The sequence below is a fragment of the Monopterus albus genome, unplaced genomic scaffold (assembly GCF_001952655.1).
Source record: "Monopterus albus unplaced genomic scaffold, M_albus_1.0 scaffold335.1, whole genome shotgun sequence".
NCBI classification, from domain to species: domain Eukaryota; kingdom Metazoa; phylum Chordata; class Actinopteri; order Synbranchiformes; family Synbranchidae; genus Monopterus; species Monopterus albus.
Window position 1 is genome coordinate 482,273 of NW_018128215.1, and position 25,947 is coordinate 508,219.

At 40.3% G+C, this 25,947-nt stretch overlaps 1 protein-coding gene across 1 annotated transcript in view; it reads left to right on the plus strand.

Moving 5' to 3' along the window:
- The window catches only part of lig1 (ligase I, DNA, ATP-dependent), a 48,608-nt gene that overhangs the window by 18,252 nt on the left and 4,409 nt on the right, over positions 1 to 25,947 (plus strand). Inside the window, exons 18-25 of the mRNA XM_020624707.1 lie at positions 2,227 to 2,322; positions 8,358 to 8,468; positions 10,309 to 10,380; positions 11,998 to 12,142; positions 12,733 to 12,815; positions 16,525 to 16,677; positions 21,928 to 21,981; positions 25,266 to 25,409. Coding sequence (XP_020480363.1) covers positions 2,227 to 2,322; positions 8,358 to 8,468; positions 10,309 to 10,380; positions 11,998 to 12,142; positions 12,733 to 12,815; positions 16,525 to 16,677; positions 21,928 to 21,981; positions 25,266 to 25,409 — 858 coding nt within the window. The remainder of the gene's footprint in view (positions 1 to 2,226; positions 2,323 to 8,357; positions 8,469 to 10,308; positions 10,381 to 11,997; positions 12,143 to 12,732; positions 12,816 to 16,524; positions 16,678 to 21,927; positions 21,982 to 25,265; positions 25,410 to 25,947) is intronic.

A 25,947-nucleotide genomic window follows, 5' to 3' on the forward strand; every position in this document is an offset into this window, starting at 1 on the left:
AGAAGAATTTGTGTGTGTGGCATTTGATTAATCCAGATAACCGTGCATGTTTTCATGGGAGTGTGCTGCCCATCTAATCAGTCAAGTAAGTGACTGTGGATGTATTTCTTTTTGTTTTATGAGTTTACTTATAAGAGACAATGCTCATAGATCAACTGAGGAAAGTACATTAGCAAAAGTCATTTGTTCTCCCTGGCCAAGTATTTAAAAATAGAATACACCAACACATCTTTTAAAGTACATTATAACAGATATTGTGCATTAGACAAAACAGGAACGCTGATATGTATAGTGTTTAGCTACTGTAAAACATTTGGCTGCAGTCCACATTAAGGAAGTCAAATGATCAAGAAAGAAAATATGCAAGGAAAGGGATGGCTGAGGGCACCAGGGCTGCATCTCAAGTCTCTATGCATCCATGTTTTCCCTCACTTGTTTTTTTTCCTTGTGTCTTAGTCCCACCCACTTAAGATGCAGGGAGAAAATGTTTGGAAGGCAGAGTGGAGGAAACATTTTTAGAGACATGAGACGTCCTTTTGTCCGATCCTTCATCTGAAGCGTCCAGTCACCAACTGATTTCTGATAAAGACGCATGTTGGTCTGTGAAACATCTCTTGCTATCTCTTGTCTCATGGCTCCTTCTGGCAGCCTCCTTGCTCCTCAATCCTCAGAGCAGATTTAAGCGTCTCGGGGCATCCTTGATCCTTGCTTGACTGGAACGACTTCTGGGTCAAGACTGACCACAAGATGGCAACAACTAGTGTTGTATAGTTCATGTCTGATTATTAATGAACCACAGCTTCAGCTGGTACTGAGTTGTCTGATAACTGGTTTCATTCTTCTCAAATCAAGTCAGTTTTATTTAGAGATTTACTCTAAGACCCCGTTTAGACTTGGTTTAAAAATGCGTCCTGGGTGATCGGCTCACATGTAGACGGTGCAAAATACAAGTGTAAATGACCACCCAGACGGATTGTGATCCAGTCACTGAAACCACTTGCTGAGGGGGTCTGGGACACATTTGACCACAAGTCTTTTGTAGTCTAAATACTGATGTTTCTGACAAGGTTGTTCGAGGACAATACATCATCAATGCAGGACGTTGTGGTTGCTTTGGTTAAAGCGTGTCAGTGCTCAAAGAAAGAAAAAAATGGAGACATTCAATTCAAATCCATCGATGTATTGTGAAATCTTTCATAATGCATCCATGTACAAATCTGGCACTTGTCTTTTCCTTCCTCTTTGGTAAGAGAGACTACTGGCGCTTGTCTGGTAACAGACTGATGTAATTATTGTGCCCGTGGCCTTTCAGTATTTAAGCAGCAGTAGAGAAATCGAAACACAAGTGGCCAGCGTCATTTAATGGGAACACTGGGCACTGTAATATGCATATCTGTAAACATGACAAGTCATGTTTTATTTAATTTCAGTAAATTTGTAACCATTTGTTTCACCATCCAGTCAAGCCTCTGCATACAAACAGTATGTGACTGTTTTCTGCTTTTCTTCGTCTTGTGTCTAATTTGACTTTTCTGACAGTAAATGTCTTTGGGTTATGTACTGTCAGACCAAACAAGAAATCTGAAGATGATCTGAAGATTAAACTCTGGGAGATGAAGAATTTTGATATTTTTTTCAATTCTATGGTGAATCAATTAAACTACTTGGCAGATTATTCCTTACAGCCCTGGTAAGCTGTTCAGTCAAGGAAGAAAAGCAGAAGAGCCCACGTTCACTGCTGAGTGACCGTGAATGCTTCCGGCTTCATTTTCCGCCAGAAAGCTGTGTTTTAAGGCATATGACTTGTCTCTCGGCCAAGGCACGGTAAGCATTTTAGGCCTCCGTTATCATCTGATCTGACACAGTGGCCGTCCCAGAAGACAAAAATATTGATTAGTGTACAGTGTGTAATATACTATATATATGACTCGAATCGCCTGATCTCCATCTCTATGATCATCTTATATGACACAGTGATCATTTCAAAAGACAAAAATGGTGTGGCGTCTTGGCATCATGTGAAGCGGTAGTGAATTCCACCTACATGTGAAAGTCCTATGGTTAGCTGTCAGGTACTAACTACAAAACAGGCATTATTCACACATCCATGTGTTGGGTTTAATACTAAAATCCAATCTGCCTTTTGTGAAATTAACCTTTTAAACAAGTTTTAAAACCAGACCCGCTTCTTGTTGGTTTTTTTTTAATTTTTTTATCCCCCCACAGATTCACATTCTAGAGAGCGGTGAGGTTCGAATATTCAGCCGCAACCAGGAAGACAACACCAGCAAATACCCTGATATCATCTCTCGCATTCCCAAGGTAAATCCCACCTGAACACAGTCTCTGTGAGCTGTGATTGTCAAATGGGGGCTTTTACAGCGGTGTGGATAACAACCTCTCACATTTATCTCACTCCCTCTCTTACCATCTTCCATCTGTCTGGTTTCTATATGTCCTCTCTGCCTCTGTCTGTCTAGGTTTGAAACCCCTCTTCAAGGTTAGTTTGTTTATTCCTTTGCTTGTCCTTTCCCTTCCTTGTCCTCCTGTCCCCCTTCACCCATCAACAGGTATCACTGGCCATTACTGGGTTTTTTGTAGTCGGGAGAGGTGCCTACTAAGAATGGAAATGTGAAATCAGCTAGTCATAAAACTTCATCTCTCCAGCACGTCAAAAACAGTAGTCGGTCAAATTTAAGCTGCAGCTGTGGGTTGGCGTGCCAATTAGTGAGACTATGCTTGTGTGGGGGGAGAGACGGAGAGAGAGAGAGAGATCACCAGTACCTGAAGCTGTGGCAGTTGGCCTGGGGTTATCTGAGCACGCTCACTACCTCAGCGCCTGCTGTGTATGTTTTTCTGCTTTAGTAAGGAACTGCTCTGACGTACCAAATAAAACTATTTGCTCCCTCCACTCTTAGCGATATTAAAGTAAATTCCCATCTGGTGTGTACTAATCAGGGTGGGTTAGTGAATCAGATAAATTCTCTGAGCAGTTCAGGAATATTACTAATGGGCCCCTTTGCTGGAATTTATAAAGACATAGTTATTAACTTGAATTTATAAGAAACCAGGTGAACTTCTCATGCACTGATTTCTATGTCGGTGACCTCCTCAAAACAAGAACTGCAATTTGTTTATCAAAACAGATTCAGGAAAAAGCTGCACTACAGTGGTTACAAAGAACAAAAGCATCACCTTGTCGTGATCATTTAGACGAGTTTTATTTTTAACTAATGGACTGACAACTGTCAAGGTTTTAAGCAACCCGCTTCACATAATGATTTGAAAATGGTTTTCCACAGCAAATGTCATTTTTCAGGTCAAACCTCTCCTTTCTGGAATTCACACTTATTACTGCTCTAAGGATTCTTCTGAGTTGAAAAACAAACCCAAGGAAAGGCAGTTTTGGTGTTTTATTCATCCTTCACACATTATTTGCAAAATTACAGAAATGATGCATCTCGGAATTGGATTTGAATATTTCCTGTCTACATCAGTTGACGTACATACAGGGGTTAATTTGTGCCATAATAAGCCGGATCCGCATCCGGTGCCACTCAAATTACGACCAGGGTTAGGGTTAGATGACTTGGTAAAAACAAAATGACAATTGTACAAACTACCAAAAACCACAGAAGTGCCCTCTGGGAAAATGCATCTGATTTTGAGTTTTTAGTTTGGCTCATGTCCCATCCAGTAACATGGAGGAGGTGCGATATATGACCTATGCTACAACCAGCCACCAGGGGGCGCTCACATTGCGGTGGCTTCGCTTCTGGGAGCTGTCATGGCATCCATATTTTACACAGTCAATGGACACAACATATCCAGCGTGCGCTGGTCACACTGGGTACACGTTCAGTGTAACAATAGCCATGTGAAAGAACAAAAATTGCGTTATGGGCTGTTTTAAATAACTGAAGAACATGTTTATTTAATGTTATTGCGTTATCTAGTCTTCAGTGTGCTTTAAATGTGTTGCTGTAATATTTTGAATATAATGTTAATGTGGAGTAAGGAACTCCCCAAATATTTTAAAGTGACGGTCATGGCCTCGCACTCCTAATGTAAACAGCATCACTCGCACTCGACGTTTATAACTCGCAGTTGCAAATGCGTGTCTTCTTATGTGAGCTGTTGATCTACACAAACAGACAGCAAATAATGTTTTGCTTCTAAGCTGCTTCCTTAATGTGGAAACTTCTCAAATGCTCTGGTCATTGAGAAACTATTCTCCTTCTGGGACCTCGTCTCCCATCAATGACATGCTGGGTCCATCATCAAGTGATATTCTGGGACTTCATAATTTACAAATTAAGCATTGCATACGCGATATCTCAGATATAAATAATCAGGTTTTGAATGAATTTTGAGAGGATGTCTCTCATTGGAGGGTACTGTCAAAGATGTCATGAATTAAATCCCACACAGTGATCAGACTTTAAAATGAGCTGGCTGTTGACTAACTAGAACTAGGCAAAGATGAGGAGACAAAACGAAAGGTTGAGAGTTTTCAACCAGGCCTAAACAGAATGTGTAGATTATTATTATTATTATTATTATTATGTGCAGATGGGGGCAAATATGTGCTTTCTACTTTCTTTTCAAAGTCTGCAGAGCTATCGTTGAAATTCGGCAGGCGCAGATTCCATTTGGGCCTGGTGTTCAACTGCAGGTTGAACAAAAGTGACCAACATGCAGCTGTGTAACATGGTGGCCCAGTAGGTCATCTTTTTTCCCAGTATTGCCTGTTTTCATCCTGCCACTATGGCTGCGCTGTGGGGATTATTGCACCGGAACACTGTTATGTCCCTGCTGTGTAGCAAGGACACTGGGAGCCAGCCCTCACTCAACCAGAGCTGTGTCTTATGTTAAACTGGCCGAATATTCAAGTGGTTATGCTGGGTGCTGGAGAGAAGGTTCTGTTTTTAAAAGTCTCAGGTTTCAGTTCTCAGTACGTTTGTGGCTTCTAACTGAATCTTTGGTTTGGCCTTGAGCTTAATGCATCCTGTTTGTTCTTTCACATACTAGTCTTGTTCTATTATTTAGCAATCGCTTGTGCGGCTCCTGTTAGAGCCATATGAAATTACTAGTAAAGCAAAGTGAACATTTACTCCTGCTTTATAGTCAAAACCTTCCACTGGTGCAACTCTCTCTTCTCACTTCCTGTCATCTGTCTAATTTGGGGCATAAAAATGACTCAAATACTTAAAAAGAAACTTCATTTTCTAGCAGCAAACTGGCAGACAGCTTTTATTATGAAGCAGCCATATGGGAAGAAATGCAATATGTTTGTCACCAAGTTTTCTTTGTTAGTGGCCCCAGCAGGATTTGGAGTAAACTGGCGGCATTTGGCTGGGAGGAGTGGTAAAGGGAGAAATGGGTATAGTGAGGGTTTAAAGATACTTGTACTTGGGTTTGTGCACACGGCTCACCTCCAACACATCGAGGCAGAAACAGTCGCCCGCTGCGCTTTTCTGTGGAAAACCAGTAGCTCTGACATGACTTGAAGGGTTGCAGTTGCTCTTGGCTCAGCTTAGTACAAGTATGCCCCCCCACTACATAGTACTACTCTGTACTTTTCTGCCCTTCCTTTTGTTCTTTCTCTCACTCACCTTGTATCTCATTATTTCACATCACATCTGCCTTCTCATGCTGACTTTCATCAGTTTTTTTTTTTTGCACCTTTTCTTTTCATAGCTTTTAAATCTACATGGTTCTTTGTCTCCCACCTTCACCCCCTCGCTCTCTGTCCCCTTGTCTCTTTCTCATGGCTCTAATCATCCCTCGCCTCTCTTCTTCATTACTTGATGATTTCTTGTTCGTTTCCTCGCTTCTCTCTTTTCACCTCTTCTCACTCTGGTCTTATCCATCCTTGTCTTTCTCCTCCTCTCATCTTTCTTTCAACACTTTGATACAGCTCTTCCGCTGTTTCACTTTTTTTGGTCCTTCTCTTGACACCCTTCCCTTTTCACCACTCCTCTCTTTGTACTCTTTACATGTTCACTTTTTCTTTGTTGTTTGTTGACGCTTCGGTCTGCTGTCTTTTTGGTTCCTCTTTATTCTGTGTCCCTTCATTCTGTTTGTCTTTCAAACTCTTTTTCCACACAAGTCCCTCCCCTCTAAAACCCTTTTTGGTGTCTTCTCTCTTTTCCTAATTTTCTCTGCGCCCCTTCACCTGTATTTCTTGGAACTTTTTTTCTCTTTACCTCTTAACCGTCTCCATCTTTCTTAGCACCACGTAAACTATTGTTTTGGAAGGAAAAAGCAATAAGCAGTGTGAAAAGCTTGGGCATTTGTGCCTAATTTGCATGTTTGATTCAATTTGCCCTGATATAATTTTATGTAATGACATTTAATCAATTTGTGCTGTCCATGTCAGTTGTTTAAATTAGGCTTTTATCAAAGAAATCGATTGCTGACCCTTAATGTGGCAGACGATTGATTAAAGAAATTGCATAAATAAAAAATTTCATCCCCTGTCCTGATATTGTGTTGTCATGGCAGCGTCTGGGTGTCGACACATTGTGAACAAAATAAATGAGCTATGCCTGAGTGAAACTTCACACTAGCATAGAAGAGACGGTCTGATTAGATTTTACAGCACCTTGCTGCATTATTTTGCATATTAATGAGGGAGAACTCATTTTTCTGATGCTGCCATAGAGCCCTAATGCTTTAAATTATTAATTAAAATTACAGCGTTAACACATCAATATTAATACTGAATCCGTAATTAATGCATTACTTAGCCTAATGACCTTATGAGGACAGCTGCTTATGCTTGATGTATTTGACTTGTTTCCAAACAACCTGTTACTTCTAATATGGGTCTGATTGACTTCCTCTGATCACCTTCAGATTCTGCTCGCTAATCGAATTCAGCTCTGATTGAAGTTGTAAATTTTAATATTTGGAAAATCATGGGGGCTTTGTGTGATCAGGAACAAAGAGATCAATCTCACACATTGGATTTAGTAGCTTAGATAATTAGCAGCCTCTTAGTCTCATTTTGAAAATAAGTGGTGAGTCCGTGGGCCAGTGAATTGCTGGGCTGTACAGCACAGAGTATTTTCAGGCTACACAAGTTAAAAGAAAGGTAAAGATAATATATTATAGTGTAAAATTAACAGCATCTTGTTAAATTCCTTGGTTGATCTTGTGTGAATATCACATTAATTCCATTTGCATCAGCAGCAGTAAATGAAGTGTGTGGGCTGCTTGAACATAAATCGTAATGATTACCTCATAACAAAGGTGTGATTTATGTCCCCCAAATCATATTATATATTATTTGCAAGTAGCTTTCATTCTTTGAATCATAGCCTTAACTGAAACTTTATTTAAATGCCAATATTCTGGTTCAGACATTACACGTGGCTGTAATTCTAGGTGTATCTGTTTTCTCTAGGATAAAATAATGAGTTATGGATGCAGAAATGTCTGACCTAAAGTTCTGATGCAATTACAAATCAACATACATCAGATTTCCTATGCAGTATCTTTATTATTACTATTAAAATTTAATAGCAACCAATGTAGCATTCTATTTCAATAATTTTAAAAGCATGTACAAAAATAATATTTTATTGAGAACACATCAAAATTCACCTGTGTTACATCTTAAATGTATGTCAGAATTTTAAGGGCTTGTGTTGTAAAGAATTAGAGGTACTGGGTCTTGTTACTTTTTGCAGGGTGGAGGGTGAGGTAATTTAAGGATCTGGGCTGTAGCCCCTCCCTGGCCACCCCTTAGCAGCACCACTGGGTGACGCTCATTGTAGTCTGCCCATGAGCTAGATGGTTTATTCCCAGCGTAAACCCAATCAGTGTTTTTTCCTGCACAGGGAGATAACTTTTAGCTGCCAAAGCATTTTGCTTAATGCAGGAATAAAGTGAAGCTTTTGGCATAATGTAGGCATCTGAGCAGAATGGGTGGGTGTGTGTTAACAGTTTGGTAATTGGTTGAGTAGAAGAGATGGCAGCAACAGACATGGCTACTCAAGAGAAGCAATAAATGCAGGGCAGAAAAAAATGTTAATGTGTTGACTTCCAAAGCATTTGGCAACAAATTGAGGGCAGCTGTAGGTCCTGAAACAGCCTGAACATGTCTTCAGTTTGATTGCCTGTATTCATGCATTTTAAAAGCTCCAGGTTAAATCTAAGTTTGACTGTGTTTGAATCCCTGAGTTTGTCGGAAACTTTCAATCTTCTGTTTGCTACAGCAGATGTTGCTTATTAGAAGTCTGGCAAATAACATCAGCAGGCTTTTTTAAATCCTGAAAAATGTCTTCTGCGTACATTTTCTATGTTTTTATAACTCTCTTTTGCTGTGTCTTCATCATGCTTTTCCACAGGTGAAGAAGGACTCTGTGGTATCCTGCGTCCTGGACTCAGAGGCAGTTGCCTGGGATCGTGAGAAGAAACAGATCCAGCCTTTCCAGGTCCTCACCACCCGTAAGAGAAAGGTATGGATGGAGAGGAATATAATAAGATGAAAGAATAAGATGTCCTGGTGTCATATAGGTAGAGAGTAGGAGATGATTGGAGTAGAAAAATAAGTGGAAAGGTTGATGTGAGAAGACAAGACAGAGATAATGACCAGAAGTGAGAGGGGAGTGAAATGATCCCGCAGACTGAGTGAGATGGACGGAGAAAGGGGCAGATTGATAGGCAGGAGACAGAGGAGTCAGGTGGACTGAGGAGAGAGGAGGATGGTGTGAGATTGCAAATGTCAGCCAGGTGTTTTTCAGTTTTGATCTGAATAACGGCCTCTTTGCACCACACCAATCACATTAGAGTAAAACTGCTCCCTTTACCCTGACATCCTGTATGCGTGATGACATTGTTGTAAATTAGGAAAGGAGAAATGAGACTGCAAATACAGAGTACATGGTGATGAAAATGACTGTCGTGATGATTTTTTTGTCTTTGCTGGATGCTGTTAACTGTCACTATGATTATCTGTAATGATAGTTTGATACGGAAGCTAACTGTGCCGTCTTTGTGGCATTGTGTTAACATCTCGACTCTTACTAACACAGATGTTCTGGCTGAAATGAAATTTTCAGATGTGATTAAACCAACATTAATGAATGGAGGGACAGAAATGAGGGTGTGAAAAAGGAGAATGAAGGAGAAGTGGGATAAATCACAGGAGAGGATTTTTCAGGTCCGAAGACTAGAGGGGTTTTATTTGAAACATTGAACTTTAATTTGCTGATCGCATCCATTTATTGCTGCCCACTGCTCACAGAACGTCTGTAATATTAAATATTATAATTTTGAAGAGGCGGCATAGTGGTACAGTGATTAGCGCTGTCGCCTCACAGCAAGAAGGTTCCGGGTTCGAGCCAAACGTTTCCTAGCAACTGATGTATACCTTTCTAAAGTTTGTCATTTTGTAAAAGTTCCCTGTGTAGAGTGTGGATGCCTGACGGGACCTGTCGATACCTGAGGGTTCTGGTCAAGTTCAAAGACGTTGGTCAAACTTTAGGCTAGACAGCTGGAGCGCTCAAATGTCTGCTTTGTTTAATGATAAGGGCCAAAACACCGTCCAAACTCAACTGTGTCAGGCTTGGGTTGGGTTCGTGCATTGTATACCATAAGCTTGTCAGGTCCGGTCTGATGTGGACGCCACACTCTAAGGCTCAGGTCAGGTTCAGTCAGAAATATGTGGCCCAATCTATGCTATATCACTCACCATTGCTCCTTTGTGCTACTACTACCGGTCAGAAACTCAACAGGCACTTCTAAGTTTGAATGGTGCAACCCGATTTAGAAAATCACTAGATTGCAACAGCCTGGTGGCTGTGAAGAAGTGACTTCACTCACTGACTTGGTAATGGATTGCAATAGTTGGTGTAGCGCAGTCCTAGGAATTCAGTCTTGCGTCAGTGCAGTTATAGGAAAGTTACAGACTTCTGCATCAGGGCCAGAGTGGAAACCCTGTAATAAGGCAGACTGGAGAGCATAGGGACTGACAGGAGTAAACAAGAACAGAATAAACAGGATTAGGTGCTGTAGAGGTGAGAGCAGGAGATGGAGAAGTAGAAGAAGTTGGTGAAGTGAGTGGCAGGAACTAATACGCTGGAGGAGAGGAGTGAGCAGCAATAAGCTGTGATGCTGCTAAAAGGTAGATACAGGACCAGAAAGCAGGGTGGGTAACTCAAGATCAACAGGAGAGAAATCAAAGAGCTCTTTGCAACAAGTCCCAAGGTTGTATGTAGCAATTTGTGAATAAGATGCGTGTATTTACATATTTTTGTCAAGGGAAAAATATTAAAATGTATGTATGCTTCCCTGCAGGATGTGGATGCCTCGGAGATCAAAGTCCAAGTATGTGTGTACGCCTTTGACCTCCTCTATCTCAACGGCGAGGTGAGGCCTGGAGATGTTAAGGAAAATATTACCCAAAGATCTCTCTTGACACTCCTGTCGTCATTTAAAACAAGCTTGTGTGTACGTGGTTATTGTTTGTGAGCTTGCTCGTCACCCCGCCGGGACGCCAACAACATCTCTGAATGCCAATGATGGTGCTACTGGATGCCGTAACTAGATTATGATTTTAATGCTCATTGTAATTCCAGCAGACTGTGCGTCTGTCTGCGACTCTCAGAGTCTGTGTGTATAAAAAGAGTCATTGCCATTCTGAGACTATATGTCAGACCGTGTGTGTTGTGGGTGGTAATTGTGACTGGGGGTGGGATTGAGTGTGTTGTTTCCATCCAAATAATGCACATTTTAAGCAGGTTTCTTAAAAGTCAGCTGAAGAAAATGCAAATTAGTTAATGGTTCTATCACCCAGTGCCATGTCAATTCTCCCAAGTGGGCAGAAACAGAATTACATAATAAAAAGAGCAGCAGTGACTCTTAAGCTGTGCCATTTCACTGCTGCATCCTACTGTATCTAATAAGACATTTATGTAAATTTTGTGAATTAATTTGTCTATGTAAGTGCATGATTTTTTTTTGCTGTTGCCCTTTTTATTCATCAATTTATTAATTAATATTTTATTGTTTATTTCTTCGTTCTGCAAATTGAGCGTGTCTAATCCCCTGTGCGCTGTGGTACTTGCCACTGCTTACTCTAATGGTGTCCTCAGAGGGTTTGTTCATGCTATCCCCATGATACAATGGCAGCCATAGAGAACACCAAGGTCATGTCCTTGGCCCTTTTTTGGAATTTAGCAGGTTTAATGGTTTGAGAGGACGTTGAAATGAGCACATGTTGGGTTTATAAGGCATTCCTCAGACTGGATGTTTTTGAATGTGAGTTTTTATACAAAATTCAAAGAAATAAAAAAAAAAAAAAGCAACATTTATGTATGACATGCATCAAAACACATGCACCCAATGTTTGTTATGGGAGCCTCCACACTGCTGGTGTTGTATGTCAAAGTGCCAGAATATGCCACGGTCTCATTTCCCAGCAGTGACATGCATCAACCCTCCAGAAAAGTAGCAGTTTTATCTCATTCACTCTTCAGATTGGCCTCTCCCGACTTCGACTGTTTCTTCTGTCTGCACCGTATATTTGGTGTGACTTTGCGCTGTAGGCCTCAACTGCCACGTCAGATGAGCTGAAATATCAAGTGTGTGGTGTTCTTAAGACTTGGATTTAGGGGAGTTTGATTCCATTTCATTCAGTGTTGATTGCACAAATCCCCAAAAACTACAGTACGTGGTCAGAAACATGTTCATAGGCCTTATGTTTTTTGTGTGTGCAACCAAGGCTGCGTGTGTTTTGCAGCTTCAAGACTGTGTGTGTCTGTGTGGGTGTTTGCATTTATGTCTAAAGCTGTTGTGACTGTGTATCTGTGACTACTCTGAGACTGTGTATTTATGTGTGTGGGTAGCTAGTTGAGATGGTATTTTGTCCTTGTCACTGCAAGGCTCCAAGCTATGAAGAGGAAATGGTTGTAATGACGCACATTTTTACCATTTGTAATGCTGTGTGTTTTCTCTCTCTGTGTGTGTGTGTGTGTGTGTGTGCAGTCCCTGGTGCGACAGCCGTTGTGTCGGCGTCGGGCATTGCTGAGAGAAAGCTTCACAGAAGTGGAGGGAGAGTTTCTGTTCGCCCGATCCATTGACTCCAACAACACCGACGCCATCGCAGAGTTCCTAGAGCAGTCTGTCCGAGGTGTGTGTGTGAGTGTGTGAGAGGCAGATGGAGTCAGACTTTAATACTTGTTTTCTTTCTTGCTGTCTCCTTTTGTGTGTGTGTGTGTGTGTGTGTGTGTGTACTAACTGTACTTGTTTCCTCGCCTGCTGTCCCTGTGCGTCTTAAACCTACTTGCATGTGGGTGTGTTGCGTGAGGGTTTCATTTCATTCGTGCCTTTGCCTGCTGCCTTTATGTGTAAATTGTGTGATGAGTGTGTGTAGTAGTTGTTTCCCTGTCTGCTGTCTGTTTGTTTTGCCTGGTTGCATTTTTGTGTGTTTGTGTGCGTGTGTGTGACAGAAACTGAGTTGTGTAATTCAGTTTTCTTGTGTTGTGTGTCACTGTATATAAGAAAGAACATAGAATTGTGTTTCCCCATGTGTATTGTGTATGTATGAGTCATATGCCTGTGTCCTTGTCTGCGGTCTCTCTTTGTGTCCTGAACCTTGGTGTTTGTGTGCATCTCAGGAGACAAAGACCTTCCATGTATCTGAAAGATAATCTGTTAATTTCCTTTCTGCACGAGTAGAATTGTGTTTTGGTGCATTAATATGTGTGTGCGTGTGTGTAGACTCCTGTGAGGGCCTGATGGTGAAGACTCTGGAAAAGGATGCCACCTATGAAATTGCCAAGCGCTCTCATAACTGGCTGAAGGTGTGTATGTATGTATGTGCGTTATATACCGTAACTCACATATACTATACACACACTGCTCCTAAGCATGGACACACACTGACACAAAATGCACACATTTTCATTTATTAGGTAATAGATATGTAATGGTAACGAAAACTCTACGATATTGCCACGATAAAAAGTCCATGATGCGATGTTTATCGTGGCAATATCGTAGAGTTTTAGTTATGTTTATCATATTTAAAAAATGAAGAAAAAAGATGGGGGGAAACCCCTTTACAAAATAATATATTTGTGTTTTTTTGTGTGTGAGATTGTCTTTTTAAATTAAAGTCCTCCTGTTTCTTTGCTTAGTAAAGAAAAAGTAGTCCGCCATGACCAAAGCATGTGCAAAAAATTGGCACAAACTCTTATTGACACTGAATTGCGAAACAAAAGATAATTCAGCGGTCACTAGCAGACCTTTTACGATCTAAATAAAATGATATTGCAGCAGCTGGATCTCGTAAACAAAATGGGTCATACTCGCAAGGGAGCATCAGTGTTTTAGTACACCCAAGGCAGGTTTAATTTTTTCTGGTGGCCATGCACACCGTGGTCAGGTTCTCAGTACTGGACCAGTTGAAGCGGGTTTCCCTAACCACCGGGGCAGTGGTGAGCAGATTGCTGCTTGGTGCACCAGAACAGGGGAGAAGAAGATTCCAAACCGTACTCAGACAAGTCACATAAAGCTACAGTACCTTTTGTGCTTTACTCGAGGTGTTCTTCAAACATTGTGGTGTACTTTTTCAGGAGAAAAATAATTAAGGATGGTTACTAAGTGGTTGTTTTTGCGCATGCATTCAATTTTTTTTTTTTTTTAATAAAATTTTATTTATAAGGGACTATGTACAATATTAAACATAAATGTTGCTGTATGATGTAGTGTACCAGAGTTATCTTAAAGCTAATTTTCATGTGCAGTCCCATCTCCATTAAAGTGTAGCACAGCCCTGTCTGACCTGTTTCTTCAGGATATATCCATCTGTCTCAGTCATAAACAGGCCTAGTATTGCCTTCATCTGGCAGATTTGTAGGGTTTTTCCCTCTGTAGTAGTAGTAGTAGTAGTAGTAGTAGTAGTAGTAATGATGATGATGATGATAAGTTCTAGTGTCCTGAGATGACTTTTGTTGTGATTGTATGCTATACAAATTGGATTAAATTATCTGAAAGTTATTATTCATTAGTCAGGTTATGTCAGTTTCAAATTCTGCAATTTGGGTACATTTGTTAACAAAATAACTATAGGTAATTTCCTAGTAGACACCGTCACAGTCCCACAAAGGTATCGATGTTTTTGTATCGAGATCTCTTGAAATGACAAATATCTCTATTAGGTACACCTAGCTAAAGCTGAGTCAGTCTAATACAACCAGTCTGAAATGCATCCTCCCTGGTAATGTTCCATGTTTGTTGAAACTGTTTCAGGAAGGTGTTGGTTCATCAGTGTGGTTGTTTTGGAGGTTGTAGTTTAACTCTTTAACTGTACTCTCACTGATATACAGTCTTATGCAAAAGTTTAGGCACCCCTTGATAAATAACAGATTTTGGTGATTTTTTATTTGAACAGATGTTAACACAGTTTCTCTTGGAAATGGAAAAAATGCACAATATTTTCAGCAAACAGTGATGCATAGTTACTTCTTATGCCATAAATTGAACAAAAATAAAAAATAAAAACATTATTATGGCATGGTGCAAAGGTTTGGGCACCCTACACAATCAGTACTTAGTAACACCTCCTCTGGCAGATATCACAGCTTGCAAACGCTTTTCATAGCCAGCTAAAAGTCTTTCAATTCTTGTACTTGGGATCTTCTCCCATTCTTCCTTGCAAAAGGCTTCTAGTTCTGTAATATTCTTTGGTCGTCTTGCATGCACAGCTCTTTTAAGATCTACCCACAAATTTTCAATGATGTTTAAATCAGGGGACTGTGATGGCCATTCCAAAACCTTCAGCCTGCGTCTCTTGAGGTATTCCATAGTGGATTTCGAGGTATGTTTAGGATCATTGTCCTGTTGTAGAAGCCATCCTCTTTTCAGCTTCAGCTTTTTTACAGATGGTGTGATGTTTGCTTCCAGAATTTGCTGGTATTTAGTGGAATCCATTCTTCCCTCCACCCGTGCAATGTTTCCTGTGCCACTGGCTGCAACACAACCCCAGAGCATGATAGATCCACCCCCATGCTTAATAGTTGGCAAGGTGTTCTTTTCATGAAATGCTGCTCCTTTTTTTCTCCAAACATGCCTTTGCTGATTGTGTCCAAAGAGTTCTATTTTAACTTCATCAGTCCACAGCACTTGTTTCCAAAACGCATCGGGCTTCTGTAGATGTCCTGTTGCATACTTCAGATGTTGGATTTTATGATGGGGACGCAGATAAGGTTTTCTTCTGCTGACTCTTCCATGAAGGCCTTGTCTGTGCAAGCATCGCTGCACAGTGGAACGGTGCACCACCACTCCTGAGTCTGCTAAATCTTCCTGCAGGTTTTTTGCAGTCAAATGGGGGTTTTGATTTGTCTTTCTGACCAGCATACGAGCAGTTCTGTCCGAGAGTTTTCTTGGTCTTCCAGATCTCATCTTGACCTCCACAGTTCCCCTGATCTGCCATCTCTTAATTACATTTCTTACTGTGGAAACTGCAAGCTGACAACGCTTTGCTATCTTCTTGTAGCCTTCTCCTGCATTGTGGGCATCAATAACTTTCATTTTCAGGGTCTTACACAGCTGCTTAGAGGAACCCATGGTTGCTGGGTGTCCACAAGTGTGTGCACAAGGTTTGAAGAGTCAAGGTATTTGTACAGCTTTGAAATTGGCATTTACCAATGACAGCTGTTGCTGTGCATCAGATCTAACGAGCTGATTAAGGTCTGAAACCTTGTGAGAGACTTTGAGACTCTGGAACTCTTAGGGTGCCCAAACTTTTGCACCATGCCATAATAATGTTTTTATTTTTTATTTTTGTTCAATTTATGGCATAAGAAGTAACTATGCATCACTGTTTGCTGAAAATATTGTGCATTTTTTCCATTTCCAAGAGAAACTGTGTTAACATCTGTTCAAATAAAAAATCACCAAAATCTGTTATTTATCAAGGGGGTGCCTAAACTTTTGCATAAGACTGTAAATGTGGTTAATGAAATCACAGAGAACAAATAAACCCTTTGTTCTCTAGTGACAAACACATAACGACTGTAAAGTTTTTACTTATATGTGCAAAAACTGTGTTATTGTATCACTTTGAAATATAGGTTTTAGTGCAAAATTCAAATAATAGAATCTTGAAATGAGAATCTCAAGCAGCTTTTTTGATTGGAGGACAAATTACTCAAAGATTAAAACCAGAACTTGTTATACTTTTTCACCCAAACTGATTTCTGCAGCACAAGAACTTTGTAGACTGTTCGCTTTGGATCATTTTCAGGCCATAGTTGAGATCTCTGACAGTCCATATTGTTGATAGATGACATTTAATTGTGACCAGTGGGTTTTAATCTACACAGAGAACACTGGTACCTATTGGGAGTCATAAATGACAGAATTTTGTTGTTAATGTGATGCATTTTTCAGTCCCAATAGTACTTTTTTTTTTCTTTTTTTGTTTGTTTGTTTTAATACTATGGTGTGCCTTGCTTTATTGTTTTGTCCCTAATCATGACATAAACACACTTGTCGTCCTTCCCTCAGTTGAAGAAGGATTACCTGGAGGGCGTAGGTGACACAGTTGACCTGTGTGTGATCGGTGCCTACCTGGGAAAAGGCAAGAGGACGGGCACCTATGGTGGCTTCCTGCTGGCCTGCTATGATGACGAAAATGAGGAGTTCCAATCCGTCTGCAAGGTGTGTGTCAGAACATGTTTCACAGGATGTTTTGGTGTGCCGCGAGACTCGTAGTTTCACTGCCGATGATTTTAACACACTTTGAATGAAAATCAACAAAGATAGGCGAAAGTTTATTTATTCTACTTGAAACATAAAATGTGCAGATAAGGATTTTAACTTTAGTCATTTAGTTTTTCATTTCTCACACCTACTCAATAGGCAGGTGGTTCTGCTGTTGTGGTGTTTATAACAACTTCATTGTGAGATCAACACATTTCAGTTTGTCACGTTTCTTAGGGTACAGTTTATTTTTACTCCCGGTCTCGCAGGAGTTTTGACATCTTCAGATTATTATTATATTTATTTATTTATTTTGCCTCTTTGCAAATATGATAAACTGTCAGAAATGCCTGCTCTCATTCTCCGAACACCACAGAACGGTGGTGTTCAGAGAATATATGTCACTTGGAAGAAATTATTTAATATTTAATGATTTCCTTTGAAGCATGTTACTTGTACTGTAGCTTTCTGGCGAAGGTTTCGCTTTGATGTAGAAGCATTATTGATATTAAATGAAAACGGAATATAAAGATTCACACACACACACAATATGCTGTGTTTATGTAGTTTTCTACCTATCTCACTGGCAGCAGAATAACACCAATATAAACAGTTTAAATGTGCAGGCCGGTGGATCCAAATTAAACCTCTCCAGAGGAATGGATTTTATATTTCCAGACAAGTATGTCAGCATTTTCAGGCAGCAGTTGAATGGATCCTGCATGTAATGTAATATAATTTTGCCCTGTGGCATTTCATGTGCAGTGCATACTGTGAATGTGTAACTCTTGGGAAGCAACAAACAAACAAAAAACAATAATTAAAAAAGGAGTTCTTAGTGTGACCAGATTTCAGCTAAAGATGGCATATGGCAACATGTTCCTTGTGTTGTTACACTCCTAGCGTGTTGTCACCTAGTTTGTTTCTCTTCTGTGCAGTATGTATTTTAGACCTTTGTGTTAAGGTGCTGTATGGTGTTAATGGAGTGTGAGTTTTTTCTGCTTGCATCAGTTTGTCACGTGTGTGCTTGTGCTGTAGGTTGTTTTATGGCCGTGCTGAGTGTATTTTGGATGACTTTGTTGTATTTTGTGTGTTTTGGAGTTGGATGAATATAATCATTTCTACAAGTGTGTGTAGGTGTGATTCGGTGCATCTTAGGGTGTACGTGCTAAGTATGTGTTGGAGTATGTGTGACCAATTCAGTGTTTTCAGATAATGAGAGTGTGAACAATAAGAGCATAAATTGTCTCTCTTTTCTGACCTGTAAAAACCTTCCAACCTCTGTAACTTTCTTCCTTGTGTATCAAAAGGGATTTAGTGAGAAGCGAGCCCACACTGTTTTTCCCAGCACTGCCCACTTCACTTTCACACCTGGGACTCCACTGCTACGACCACAGTGCTCTGCTGTTGGCCACGGAGCAGCTCCACTGGAGCCTGTGGAGGTTTAAGTGGCTGTTAGATTACCATGTTAACTTTTCAGGCACCACTAGTGGTTTTCTCCACAAATTTTTATATTTTTTAAATAAAATCTCACTAGAGAATGTTTTCACATGTAAGATGGATATCAGAGGAAAGTGAGTCAAGACTTGATGTGAGTTTAAGTGAATAGAAGATACCACTGACTGTGGAAAAATGTCAGATGAACAACTCCTGACTTTTGTCTTTTATTGATTTTCATATGAATCTTTTTCTCTGCTTAAACAGCTGTTGGCTCCAGGGTTTCAGAGTCCTTCAGTTTTGATTATATTTGATCAACACAAGTGTTTTCTGTTGTCAGCAGTTTTTAAAGTTTCATATCTCTACGAAGAGAGAGGTTCAGGAGAGCTCCTTGACCCTGTCATAATCAGGTGCTGATTGAGCTGCAGACTGGAAAGATTTGGTCAAAGTTTTTTGACTTTCTTCAAGTTGAGTCAGTGCATCATCTCTCTAATAAACAGCAACATCAGTATTATTTTAAAAAGTGAACAGAGGCTCACAGGCTTCAGAAGCCAAATCAAAATTAGTGTGTTGTGCAACTAAGTGGCAGACTGATGTTTCAGCTTAATTCATACTGCTGGACATGAAACATTGTGTGTAATGCAATGCACTTTTTGCATGGGAAAAGCTGTGGCTAGCATTGCCACAGTTACCAGCTTAAGGAATATTTTTATTATCTTAACTAACCGGGAAGCATTTTTAGGTGTGCATCACTCAAACACATTTCAAATGCATGAAGGCCTGTTCTTAGACAAATCCATTTTGAAGTCTGATATGAACAGTTGTGAAATTTCTCTCACAATCTAACAAACACCTTCTAGATAAAAGGCATCAATTGCACCGTATTTACACAGGAGGCGTAGTGTCAGCAGCATGTTAGCGGCGGCTTTAGTGCTCAGTCTGTCTACACAGATGCATTCACTTACACTACTGAATGTGGGTCGCCCACGTTTTGGCAGCTCTCAGGGTTCAACTCACAGTCGCCATAGTTACATGTGTAAAATGGGAGAAATGGATAAAAGCATATAAATTATTCTTTGGGTCATGTTTACAAGTGCAGATAAAAACCTGAGCTGTTAAGGCCTGTGTAGTCGGCTCGATTGTTTAAAACAGGGCAACACGACATGACATAGATGGCTGGAAAATGCGGCCAATACTCTTTCTGTGTGGACCCCCTCATTGTGGCAGTTGAGGCTGTCATGTGACTGCAGCATCCACTTTTCCTGTGCTTCATGTTGTCTTCCTTGGTCTTTCACTCTTCAATGTCAGTGATAAAACAAAAGCAGAAATCCATTAAAAGAACTCCTTGTTGTCCTTGACATGGTAAACCTCAGTTTGAGAGGCTGTACTGTAGCTGAAAGCAGAATTTAACCCACATTTCCATTTCCCTAAAGTAACCTCAGCTATACGTCCTGCTTTAACGTCCTTGAGCGGGACACGAGTCCTGAACAGATCCAGTAGCAGCGCTGGTGCTGCATTGAAGTTCATACAGACTACTTTTGCAGAAACTAAGGCCCATGACCACTATGTCAACGGTCGGCCGTTGACCACGATCGGGCTGCCCTCGTCTTTGTGGTGCATTTTCCCCCGCTGCCACTGTCAGACCCTGTCGGTGGCTTTTCAGCGGATATGGAATGTTGAATCAGTGGCAGACCCCATCAGTGAGAGAAACCACTCTGATTGGCTGTTCAGCTTAACAAATCAATGCATGACAAGACAGAGGGCAGAGGATGCATTTGCAACTTCTAGCTCTTCCTCTTTTTATTTTTGAATAACAAATACAGGCTATTGCAGGTATGGAGAGTAATTTCCACTCATGCAGGAGTAGAATGCACATGATAGTTGCTAGTTAGCATGCTGTGGTGTTTGCAGTGTGTTCAGGTGCCACTTTTTGACCCAACAGTCACCATTCCTTGCCATCTAGTTCTTTGACATTGGGTTGGTATTTCTCTGCTCTAAGAAACACAAAACCGAAACAAAAATGACATTTATTGTAGAGTACAGTCACAGCAAAAGCTTATTTGGAGTCTCAAACGTACTTTAATTTTGACAGAAGAATATTGTTTTATGTTTGTCGGCAAACGCACCCACGAACTCAAAAGGCACATTCAGTGGTTATTTGGTTACTGTTGGTGATGACATACTGTAGTATGAAATCCCAGTCACTCTCGGTTCACTTTTTCTTGTCATGCTGAGTTTTCCTAACGTCTGTTACAGTGTATTGGCTATCATGTCAGCACTCATCTCATTAAATGCCTGTTCTGGGGTGTGCTCAGTGGGATGCCTTAGAACTGGCTTAACAGCTTGTTGTCATGGTCGATAATTCCATTCACACACTTTGATGCCGTTCATTGAACATCTGCGGACTGATATTATGGGAGGCAGGAAAGACTCGGGGCAATGGGCATGTTTGAGTGTTTGTCTCAAAGAGGAGAAATCATGAAGCATATTCAAAACGTGAATCCGAGGCTCGAAACGGTATTTTCTGCAGGGGTCGATATCAGAGCTCACTTCTATGGCTGGATATCGACACTGATCTCTCAGGTCGATTTGATTTATGATTCTGTTACATCAGATAATTATCTATGTTGTATAAAGTGCCTCAGAATTTATCCTGAGAAATTAAATGCCTTCACATTCAGAAAATGAGCCTTACTATTGCCTCCATAAATATAAAACTGTAAAATGCATATTATAGGTAAATTCTAAGTGCCTTGAATGGCTGTTTAGTGCTGGTTCCTTGGGCGTTGATCAGATATTTTCTGCTGTTTGTGTTTAGATGGCAATAAACACATATCTGTGCTTAGTGACATTTTGAATGTTTACTTAAGTCAGAATTAAAACACATTGCAAATCTCTTCTTGATTACACCATGCTTTATTCACTAAGCGTTTATACTCAGTGTATATAGACCATTGATCAGTCATGTAGATAGTAAACACCATGTCTTAAATTTTTTTGACAGTTCTTCTGGATGCACTTGGAAGTTTACTGTGGAAATTTAAATGACCATACATTAAGAACATGAAACATTGCAACCAGTTTGTCTTTATGCTCTTGAGCAAAAGGAGATTGATTTCTAAAGCACTAAAAATTTCACTCTGTCATTATGTCTTTTTTTTTTTTTTTACATTTAAAAAATAAAATCCACAACAGTTGTAAAACATAAATGGTTCTGAAGACCTACACACACACACACACACATACAAATGTGTAGATTACATAAAGTATACTCTGACTGCATTAGGAGTCCTACAGGCTCCTGTAGATTTGGTGTGATTAGCTGGTTCAGATCATCATTCTGTACATACAACAGAGGTGTTGGGCCGGTGAGATGAAAAGCTGAACGTATCAAGGCGCCACAATTGAATGTAACCTTCCAAATTCTCTCGTTAATGTGTAAATGCTGCCTTAGAAACAAAGCTTCTTTTGGAAACCTGCAGAATACACACTGAGAACATTTCAGTGAGCTGGGAAAAGCTGTATTTGCATGAGATGCCAGCCTTTTTCTTTCCCTTTCTGTGAATATCAGCCTGTTAAGTGATTCCCATGTGTCAGCGGGTTCAGGTCTTTTAAGAGGTGACACAGTGCTTCAAGTGAAGCAGGTAGACAAGGTGGTGGGGGGTTGCTTGCTGTTCTGTCTTCTGTTGCTTGCTGCCAAATGTCTGCTGTCTCACCATGAGGGAATATGCGAATGTGTATATCCACGCGTGTGCGTTTTGTCTCTTTCAGATCGGGACAGGCTTCAAGGATGAAGATCTGGAGCAGCACTACAAGTTCTTAAAGGTAAAGTGGCACAACACGACTGTTGCAAAATCACAGCTCAACACTTGTGTTCAAGCACCGATGCTTTCATTTTTTTAAAATCATGACCTGGGCTTTTAAAATTCTGCAGCTGCAGGTACTTCAACAGAATCAGTAATTTTTGAGGTTGAAAGAGCCAGAATGAGCAAGGCTCAGGTCTTTGGGGCCCTTTTTTATTGAACAAACAATCATTCCCTCATTTAATTCATAATTGATTCCACCTTTACAGATATAATGGAGATTTTCAAACCAAAATAACATGATTGTTGTATAATTATACTCCAAAAATACATCTCAAATACTGCTGTAATTTTGTAGGTGACTCCTTCAGGTACTTGTGTAAATGACAGAAGTCATAGAAATAAGGTCAGATCTTAAGCTAAAAGCCTGACGACTATTCTGAATGCAGACTAGTCGTCTAAAGACGAGCAGAAAAGAAGCATATATTGGCTTGCAAATGTGTGATTTTTGTCCTCTCTTTGGAAATATTGAGCAGGATCATAAACCTACCTCTGTTTCACGAATCAAAATGTGCATAGGGAGCAACTGTGCAGTCGTTCTCTGACGTCGGGGATTTAATCGCATTTTCAATTTACACTTAAGAGGTTTGTTGCAGAGCAGCAGCATTTGAATAAATAGAGAACTTCTTTCTAAAAATGATCACCTGATTTCTCTGGATTAATAAGCTAAATTTAGACCTGCTTTTACAGAAGAACAGAGGCTTTTAAAAAGCTGTCATCTGTTTATAAAAGTCATTGTTAGATAATTGTGACTGCACAAATCTAGTACTCTCTGTAGTGCTTTGGAGTAAACTAACCCTAAAGTAATATTTTAAAGGTTAAGGGCTTATACTCAGTGGAACAAACTGCTGCACGGTGCAGAGTCACATTGAAACGGTGATTGAGAAGTGTAATTTTTTCCCTCCCCAGACCAATACAGCCTGCCTACTGTAGAGTTTTGTAATGAAGCCTTCCATCTGAAAGTGATGGATGGCGAATTAAGGCTAGTTGTGTTGCTTTAGTTGCTGCAGGCCGCTGGGACTCCAAACAGGCAGATTGGCTCTGTTCGCGCTCCTCTGGGTGGTGAGGTGCTGTGCTGTAACAAGCAACACACTGGTTTTTAGTCTGAAACCTGAACTGAGCGCAGATCTTAAACCGGTGCTGCTTTTTCATCTGCACCTGATCTGATCTTTGATTTATTGGCTGAAAAAATGATACCAACACCTCAGCTGTAAAATGTCTGCCAGTTTTTTTTTTCAGTTAACTAGACAACTTGAAGATATTTTTCACCTTTTCTGACATTTTATAGACCAAACGGCTAATTGTGAAAACAGCCAGCAGATTAATTTAAAGTAAAAAAATTGCTGACTGCAGCCCGACGCTCCCTCTAAATTCTTAAAGTAAAATTCCAGTCTAATAGAACTTTGGTCATGTTTTTGTCCAGTGTTTCTCTTGTTTAACATTGTCCACAACAGGTAAACAGCAGAGAATGCTGGGAATGTGGCAGGTTTGCTATAACAAAGTCACAGAGCCAGAACCACAAGCAAGAATCTGTTTATTTTGAGGTCAAATGGATACTTCCAGCCAATGTTTTGGGCCATAATTTTACAGTTTGCCTTCCTTTTCTTTTTCAAATAAGTTTAAGGGTTAGTTTGAACCCTGTTTTCCATATGTCGGAGTTTCACTGGGTGAGTACATTACGTATCATTGATAGAAACAATGTCTAAAACTGCTGTGAAGTGTCACATAGTGGCCTTGATAAATCAAGGATTAAAAAAGTGAGTCCACCCTTGCTCAGACTTGCTAAAATGTAAATAATTAACTACAAATCCTGGCATTTTAATATAGTTGTATCTGTTTACAGCCAAAAAAGAAGAATGAACCCACTTAACTAAAAACGATAAAGGAAGCTGCATGTTTGTCCTTCTCACAGTGACATTCAAACCTTCTTCTCTGATGTTTCACGTTAAAAGTCCAGAGGAAAGGACCGACACCTCCAGACTGACTAAACCATAACTTTATTAAAGTAGACAGTGTTTTGGTCCCTCTGATCTTTTGGGTGCTGATTTCTAATAGTGTTTACACCCACCTGTTAGGTGCATGTAGCTTTGCTCCTTCACGTAAAACCCTCTAGAAAAAGGAAAGGTGATGACTGAGATTTCCATTTGTCGTTATCGTTGCGTAGCCTGCTGACCGATTTCATTCAGTTCAGCTTTTCAAACTTCTAGCCTTGTGTAAAGTGTCATTTAAATGTAGAAGGTGTTTCAATTGGTCTCTGTTGCATTTTCTAACCATAAAGACAAGCGAACAGTATGGGTAGCAGGTCTGTCTCACCGTGTATATAGGCGTGTTAGTGCATCACTAACTGAGACACTACAAGTTTGAGCCCTGACGGAGCTCGTGTCTCTCAGCAGCAATCGTTTAAAAGACTCTTCTCGCCTACCAGCTCTCTCATTGTAATTCACTCTATGCGAGTGTCACTTGAATGCCTGCAGTATAAATAATGTGTGTGAGAAAACCACCTCTACTGCTGGAGCCTCCTTTTCCCAGCTTTACTTAACTGTGACCCACTTCTGCGGACACTGCTGCAGTCTCAGAGGCACTTTTGCTGAAATGGATGTTTTAGGCCAAAACAGAAAATGGTATCGTTTTGTACAAGTGTGACACCTACGCTGACAGAATGATTACTGGTGTCAGACTTAGCACTATTAAATATTGTAGCAGTTGACAGTTTGCTTACAGAACAGTTTGGTAGAGGTCTGAGCTCAGCTCTGAGGGTTTTTTATTTTTATTTTAATTGATGAATATCAAGTAACTGTATATCATGGTGTTCCTAAATGAAATCTTTAATGTAGGTGTATGGAAATGTAGTCTGAAAATTGCCCCTCAGGCAGATTGGTACCATCTGAGTATGTTCACACTCTGGCGTCTCTGGGGGAGCGATTGTGAAGCAGCAGCAGAATCCAGCATGGCAACCGAAGCCCCACTCTGTCACTGTCTTTTATCATGGTCTCTGAGTGCATTGACCTATTTAACACTGTGAATGTCTGCATGTATCTGCTGTATATGCATGTACGCCCTGTAAGAAGATTTTTTGCCTCTTCACATCTTTGTAAATTGCATATCTATTTTAGACATCGCCATGGACTCTGACAGCTTTAAATGACCATTTTACAGTTTTTGTATACTTTACACACTAATCAATTCATATAATTGAAAATAAAAATGTTCAAATTTATACATATATATATATTTTTTTCCCTCCAGGAGCACATTCTGTCCAAGCCACGTGCCTACTACCGCGTCGACCAATCAGCAGAGCCTGATGTGTGGCTTGATGCCGTGCAGGTTTGGGAGGTGAAGTGCGCCGACCTGTCACTGTCACCTGTCTACAAGGCTGCCATGGGAATGGTCAGTTCAGCCCGCTGCGTCTAACGCCTCCCAACTGAGTTATTAAAACAGTGGATTCTTGTTATTTATTAGCTGCGGTTTGGCTTCATGTTGGCCACAGAGTCCCACAGTGCACATAAGTGTTTTCCATAACATAAACAGTACGCAACCTTCATTTAATTCTATTCGAAGAGGTGAAAAGGCCCTGAGAGGGATGAATTCTCTGTGTGGACACAGGAGTTAAAATGAGCTGTTTTTTTTAGCTGAGTGTTTCATTTCATTGTCACTTCACCTTAAATTTTATTTTTAAAGAGCTGAATTCAAGACAGTATGATGGGTTTTTGTCAACAAATGAGTTTTTCTAAGAGGATTAGCAGCATCTACTTTTTAAATGTAATGAGCCACCCTCTTAGGTTTGACAGGTAACTTGTTCTTAAGACAACCATCTCCTTTGTTTTCTCAGGGTGGCACCATAACTAGCAATAAAGTCACAGTTAATCCCAGTTTGTCAGTGACATCTGTCAGTCGGTCAAGGTGCAGTGTCAGTAACTCTGTCCTT